Source organism: Lactuca sativa, chromosome 7 (genome assembly GCF_002870075.4).
Source record: "Lactuca sativa cultivar Salinas chromosome 7, Lsat_Salinas_v11, whole genome shotgun sequence".
In the NCBI taxonomy this organism is placed as follows: Eukaryota; Viridiplantae; Streptophyta; class Magnoliopsida; order Asterales; family Asteraceae; genus Lactuca; species Lactuca sativa.
In genome coordinates, this window is record NC_056629.2 from 152,561,128 (window position 1) to 152,568,968 (window position 7,841).

General features: G+C 39.4%; 1 protein-coding gene across 1 annotated transcript; it reads right to left on the reverse strand.

Moving 5' to 3' along the window:
* Positions 1–6,116: 6,116 nt before the first annotated feature.
* LOC111904273 (uncharacterized) lies at positions 6,117–7,092 on the reverse strand. The gene is made up of 2 exons (XM_023900050.1): positions 6,420–7,092; positions 6,117–6,307 (listed from the first exon to the last, which is right to left on the reverse strand). The coding sequence occupies exons 1-2, from the start codon at positions 7,090–7,092 to the stop codon at positions 6,117–6,119; spliced, it is 864 nt and encodes a 287-aa protein (XP_023755818.1).
* Between the last annotated feature and the right edge of the window lie 749 nt (positions 7,093–7,841).

Consider the following 7,841-nt stretch of genomic DNA (forward strand, 5'->3'; position numbering starts at 1 on the left):
ATATTCATTCGAGACACCGCCAACATGTGCTTGTGAGTGACTGTGGTATGCGGCATGCCTAAAACTTACCCAAATACCACAAACATCGAGCCAGTGTCGTAGCGAACCATGAAATACTATGGGAGTATTTCTCGAGCCAATCCTTTGTAGAAATCCTCATTCATGCGTTATTCCTTGATCATTCCTTTAGCGATAATTTATCTGCTTGATAACTCTTTCTTGCTTTATCGCTTATTCAGAATATGTACCTGTGATATCTCTTGACTCAATTCAGAGGACTTACCATCCTCTCTTTCCTGATCTTATTGGATCAAGATGCCTCCAAGAAAGAGACCCAGCTCAAAGACCAACAACCCTCCACCACCACCTCCTTCTGAATTCGACCCTGTGATGCTCCAGGCAGCGGTTAATGCCGTAGTGGCAGCTGCTATGTCTCAAAGGAACTCCGGTGGTTCCGGTGGTTCGGGAGGTGGTACCCAAACCCAAAACCAAGAAGGCAGTCAGGGACACCGAAAAGAGGATTCCTATAAAGATTTCATGAACGCGAAACCCACGTCCTTTGATGGCACTGGAGGTGTCATTTCCCTCACCCGATGGTTCGAGAAAATCGAATCAATCTTTGAAATATGTGCCTGTTTGGAATCTGAAAAAGTAAAGTTTGCCGCCTGCACCTTCATTGACAAAGCCCTAACTTGGTGGAACGGCCGAGTCAAATCCTTAACTCTACCTGTAGCAAATGCTATGGGTTGGGAAGTTATGAAGGAGCTTCTGCGTGTGGAGTACTGCCCTCGGGGCGAAATGCAGAAACTGGAGCATGAACTTTGGAACCTGAAGACGAAGGGTTTCGATATCGTCGCCTATACCTCTAGATTCGATGACTTGGCGCTGCTCTATCCGGGAATGGTTACCCCAGAGAGTAAAAAGATTGAGAGGTTCATCTGGGTGTTGACCCAGCCAATCAAAGGAAATGTCTTGGCTGCGAAGCCAGACACCTATGACAACGCTAAATGTATGGCGCAAACCCTGATCGATCACGAAGACAACCCCGATGAGGAGACTACCACTCCTGAGCCAGTCGAAAGTAGAGGTGGAAGTAAAAAGAAATTTTGGACCAAACGGAAGGCCCAAGGATCACAAGGATCCTCTAAGAAACAGCAAACGGTAGCAGTCCACGCTGCTACTGCCCCTGTTGTTGTTTCTGCTGTCGGATCCACGGTTCAGACTCCTACCAGTGGATACACCGGTACCTTCCTTGGTGCAACAAGTGCAGCTACCATCACCGTACTCCTGGGCCATGTCGTGAACGTCTCTACAACAACTGTGGCAAGAAGGGCAACCTTGCTCGAAACTGCAGAAAACCATCCCAATCAACCAACCAATCATCCGGAGCAGGCGTCGGCCAGGCCTGCTATAATTGTGGTGATGTTGGACACTTCAAGAGGAACTGCCCCAAGGAAGCAACAACTGGAAACACTGGAAGAATTCTAGCAATAGGACGAAAGGAGACAACCGCTGATCCCACCGTCGCCGCAGGTATATTCTTCCTCGACAACTCTTATGCCTGCAATCCTTTTCGATTTTAGGGTTGAAAAGAAAAATCTGTTAGCTATTCATTCGTACATCTTCTTAATCTTAGCCCTCCGTTAGTAAATGAAACATTCACCATCGAGGCGACTAACAGTGGGAAAGAGAACTTTATCGATACATCAGTAGGTTGTACCTGTACTCTGAACGACCATTCCTCATCCATTGATCTTATGCCAGTTTCCATAAACAGTTTTGATGCTATCGGTGGCATGGAATGGTTGAGTCCTAATCGTGCTAATACCCTTGTATTGAAAAATTCATCCGTCCCAATCTCCTCTCTGGTCAGACCCTCATGATCAACAGCGATGAATTCGGTTCCAACCTTCATATCATTTCGTGCACCAAGACTCAAGAGTTTTCCTCGAAAAGAGTGCTATGCATTCCTAGCCTATGTGAACCGCAAGAAAAAGGGAGTTAGAGACCTCGAGAACATCCCCGAAACCTGTGATTTTCTTGATGTATTTCCTGTATAGCTTCCGGGAATTCTTTCAGAACGTCAGATTGAATTTCGCATCCGCATCGCTTAGCTCCAGCAGAAATGCAGGAGATATCTAGTCAGCTTGATAAGTTGACCATCAAAACCGATATCCTCTTTCCTCGAATACATAACCTTTTTGATCCACTTCAGGGGACCAGCCACTTCTCAAAGATAAACTTTAGGTCAAGGTATCATCAGCTACAAATCCATGAGAATAATGTTTCTTAGACAGTATGCAGGACTCGATATGGTCACTATAAGTTCGTAGTGATGCCCATCGGTCAAACCATTTTCCTTGGTCATGTAGAAGACGATGAAGTCATACGTATGGAATCCTCCTAAGATCAAAGCAACAGAGAATTAGTCGGCACCAAAGATACCCACAGAAAACCCGTAAATTCTTGGGTCTCGCTGGCTACTATTACAGGTTCATCCAGAATATTTCCTGAATCGCCAAAACCCTAACCATTCCGACACAGAAGGATGTACCCTCTTATTGGAAGTCTTACTCTAGAAGGACATGGAACGCCTTGGAAAGCGTAGAAAACTTTACTCGTGCTACATTAGACCCTTCGAGATCCTCGTAAGGATCGATTCCATAACCTTCAAACTCCAAATACCTTCAGAACATAGCAACATCCATCCGGTATTCCACGTCTTTATTCATAAGAAGTGCCGACCCAACGAAACCCTAGTAATCCCTTTGATGAGACCGAAATCAACGAAAGTTTGAACCCTATGGAAGAACCAAACGAAATCATAGATTGAAAGGTTAAACGTACGAAACAAAGCCGCATCCCAGTAGCGAGGGTTTGTTGGAATGTCAAGCGGAGACCCGATTCCACTTAGGAGCGTGAATACCCGAAGCAGTAGATTCATCCACATCTCTCTTTTCAATTCATGAACCGTATCCTAATCTTTTAATTTCGGGACGAAATTCCCTCTAACGGGGGGATAATGTGACAACCCGAAGTTTGTCCATCGTCGTAACCCATTTCGTCCGTAAAACCCATCTTTAATGATTCATTTCGATTTCGTTTTTGGGCTAAGTTATTTAAATTTATATGTTTATTATAACCTCATGAGTGTCCAAACTCCTTAGAAACTCATGTAAACGGCCCAAATTATTTATTTGAAAATTTTTAGAATCATTCCCCCCGGGTTACGATAACTTTATCGGGTGCGACCAAAAGCATCGTATAACGTCAGTATCGGGTAGAATTCCACCGTGTCCAAAACTTAGAACATATTTAAAGCTCGAAAGACTTCATTTTGAAGTTTTACACTCTCTCACTACTCTCTCTCTAACCTCTCTCCTCAAACCAAAGATTTAGGTCCAAAAATCATCCAAAACAAGCTTCAAATCATCAAGGTAACTATCCTAGCTCCTAGTATAACACCTTTGGCCTTCAAATTCGTGAATTATATGAGAAATAGGACCATAAACATATGTTTACGGCCCTGGAACATCCTTAGGCCGTGAACACATGTAAATGGGGTTTTTGAGCCATAAAACCCTTCCAAACCTCATTTGGGGCTTAGATATGACTTAAGGGCTTATCAAATCGGACTTAGAACACCTTGGACATCATTTTTGAGGAGTAAACATGAGTTTACTGCCCAAGAACATGCTTGGGCCGTAAACTCATATTCATGGGGAGTAAACTCAAATCCAAGTGTTTAAATGCCACTTAAACACACCAATAGCCTTGGATTAAATTCTAGAACCAACCAGAATCGATTTAAGGGCCTTAAACATGCTAGAACAACCCCCATAGGGTCTTACGGCCATAAACCCCCCAAGAATGGGTTCTTAGTCCGTAAACTCCTAAAACATGGTCAAAAGGTGCCTTAAACTCATTCCATGGCTTGTAGAATTAACTAGAAACTCTTGTAAAGACCTAGGACCACCAAAGCATCAAAGGAATGTGTTTGGGGGAGTTTACGGCCGTGAACTCCTAGTTTACTACCATAAAATCCAATAAATGGTCCATATATTAGTTAAATCCATTCCAATGCCCTAGATTTGATCCTAGCTAATTTTCCCAAGAGATATTTGACCATTTAGCACCTTAAAACCCATCAACCATGAGTTCACGGCCGTGAACTCATGTGGTTATAGTCATTAGGGCCGTAAACCCTCTTGTGAGTTTACTCTTGGGGAGTAAACTCCATATCCAAGCCTTATACATCCGTAGATGTCACCCGAGTCACTCCAAACACTTAATTTGAAGTGTTTTCGCGTCTTGGAGTGTAAAATCTTATCTAATTAGTAAATTAAAGTCTAATTAGATACATTTGTGTATCATTCCATATTACATAGGAACCTCTCGCGTTATCAAGCCTCGAACTGACACTTAGCATCCTAGAAGACACGTTCTTCGACTGGTGAGTTCATACCCCTACCCTTTTTCCGTGTTTTTCAATGTTTTCAGGGGGGGGGGGGGGGGGAATACAAGCAAACTATAAATGTTTTCAAAACCTAAAACTGATATATTTCTATAAATATTTGGCTAACCTTTAGATGTCTTTACCCCTTATGTATTATGCTGAGCATAAGGGATGTTTTATCGATTATAACTACATGGATTTCAGTAAAGGAAACAATCAAATCAATCAAATTATTATGGGAATAATTTGGGATCTTTAGTTCTTGTTCAATGAGTTCAGATTTATGTAAAGTATTTAGATAAACTATGTCTGATTTAGTTTATCTCTGTTTATTGTAAAGTATTATGTCGGATAGTTTCTTTGTATTAAACTGTTTTTACCGTATTATGTTCCAAAGTGATTAGTATGTTTTGATATCATCCGAGAACACTGTGAATAATTTAGTACTAGCTTGTGAGATTTGTCATTACCCTTTGGGTTATCAGTAAATCCTCCCCGGAAGTGTAACCAGAGTCTCCTGGAGGGAGAGCGTGGAATTTGTGAATAGATCTATTCGGGACTGACAATCCCACACCTTAACTGCTAGCTACAGTTTGGTGGGCACGCCTGGGGTGACAAATTCTGGATATCGTTCGACGTCTGACGAACGTCAAGAAGGTCTCGGTGTCGCATCAGCATGGTTACCTTACTCACAATACGCATTAATATAAGTTTATTCACGGATTTGATTTTATATCTATTTTCAAACTATAGTATCTATATCTAGTGTGGGATGTTAGTCCCATGGTTTTCAATCTATATCTAGTGCGGGATGTTAGTCCCATGGTTTTCAATCTATATCTAGTGCGGGATGTATTTCCCATGACTTTTAATCTATAGTTTTTGTGTATTAAAACTATGTTATATCTAGTGCGGGATATTAATCCCATGGTTTTAAAATCTATATCTAGTGCGGGATCTTAATCCCATGGTTTTGAATCTATATCTAGTGCGGGATATTAATCCCATGGTTTTGAAATCTATATCTAGTGCGGGATATTAATTCCATGGTTTGAAATCTATATCTAGTGCGGGATCTTAATTCCATGGTTTTGAATTTATATCTAGTACGGGATAGTATTCCCATGGTTTTCAATCAATATTTTTATGTATTAAAAATATCTACTGTTATACTGGATGATAATTCCCAGTGGTTTTTCAATATATAGTTTTATGTATTAAACTATACAGTGTGGTATTTAACTAAACTTTACTTTTAGGAAAATAAGGGTTTTTCCTGGGATAACAAACTGTACATAACCGGATCGTATGAAAATCAGATAACTAAACTATACTTATAAGAAAATATGGGGTTTTCTTGGATAACGAACTTTTCGAAAAACCAAAGGAAACTTGTACATTTTCAGAAAACAAACCTCTTATGAACTCACCAGCTTTATGCTGATTTTCAAACTGCTTGTATTCTCAGGTCCACGTTAGACAGGTACCCCGCAATCCTTTTGGTGAAGACGGAGTGCAAAGAAGACACGTCTTTACTTTTGTCCACATGATATGTATATGTATAACACATGTAACTCTTGTCTCAAAGCAAATGCAAATGAATCTATGTAATGTAAAGTTTTGTGTTTACTATGCTTACTATGTGCATTGGATTTGATACTCAACGTAGAGTCCGTCCTGGAAATGTTTCCGCCTTCGGTTTTCGGGGTGTGACATTAGCACTCGCAGGTGCTTCCTCATTAACTTGTTTATCATTTATTAGTTGCAAAAACTTCATGTATTGTTCCTTAGTGAGCTGATGAAGCTCAGAGTCTCCAACAACATCAGATAAGACAGGAGCATTAGAACTCCCTGAATAAGTGGTAATAGAATTAGCAGAATTTTTTTTGACTGTTTGACTCATTTCGCTGTTTAAAATATTCTGGATATCCTATTAGTTTATAATAATTTTCAATTGAATGACCTTTAATACCACAATTCTTGCGTTGTACTACCTGATTTTTATTCCTATTAGAATTGTTTGAATTAAACCTATTATTAAACCTACTATTAAAAGCAGTAGGTTGAGATTTAGAAGACTGAAGAGAAGTCAAAGAACCATTTCTTTGAAGAGACTCTTCTCTAGACAATATAGAAAATGCAGTTTTGACATTAGGTAAGGGTTCCATAAGAAGAATACGACTCTTGACTTGAATATATGAATCATCTAGACCACTAAGAAACTGCATAAGTTTCATAAGATTGGAATGGTCCTTAAGTTTAACAGATGCTTCACATTTACACTCAGTAAGACTAGTAAGACCATCAAATTCCTTCCAAAGAGAGTCAAGTTTATTAAAGTAGTCTGATAGTGAAATACCATTTTGTTTCAAGGAATTAATCTGTTGATGAATGTTAAAAACAACAGATCCATCTGACTTATTATAGGTTTCAAAAAGATTGTTCCAAATATCCTCAGCAACATCTGAATAAGCTTGACTCTGATAGATGGAATCTGATATGGATGACAAAAGCCAAGAACAGACTACAACATTGGCTCTATCCCATTTAGAACTTTTAGACTCATCTACCTTTGTTTTCTGAAAAGAACCATCTACAAACCCAAGTTTATTTCTGGCCCTAAGTGCTCTAGACATAGAACTTTTCCAAAGTCAAAAATTCTCATTTCCAGTTAGTTTTATAGTAACAATAGTGGTAATGGAATTATCTGAAGGATGAACAAAAAGAGGATCATCAAATTTTTGAGTATACCCTTTAAAGTTGTATTAATCTAGACTCGAATTATTGTTGAAATATATATTCTATACTCGAATTAATTTTAAAACCATACCCCCGTGTTTGGACCGGAGAGGATTTTACCGGTGGTTCTCAGGATCCCCTGACAGACGAGTTCCTTTTTCGATTGGTGAGATGTATTAATCTAGACTCGAATTAGTCTTCTAAGGTACATCTTAATGCTTTCTTTGTATATATTCAATAAAATTTTGTTCATCATTAAGCCCAATGCCAAAGTGGTAGGTTTTATTTAGTTCGTTTGATTTGAACAATTGTGTTTCTATGCCTCTACAAATTGTTGATTAAGATACTTATTCATTCGATTTCAAGAACAGAAAGTGGTGATTACCTCAAGTGATTTTCATACTTAAAAACAAACTTGATTACCTCAAGTGCTTCATCCAGATTCATCAAGTACTCCTGATGAGTTATTAATCAACTCTTTGATCGATTAGATCTTTGTAACAGGTATGCGATGAACGTAAAAACAGTAAACAAAACACAGGTATGAATCAAGATGTGTCGAATGATTAGATTACTCGGTCCTCAGCAGAGCTCGACTAAGAACTTCCACTGTAGAGGATTCTAGGGTTACAAAACAAGAACGATA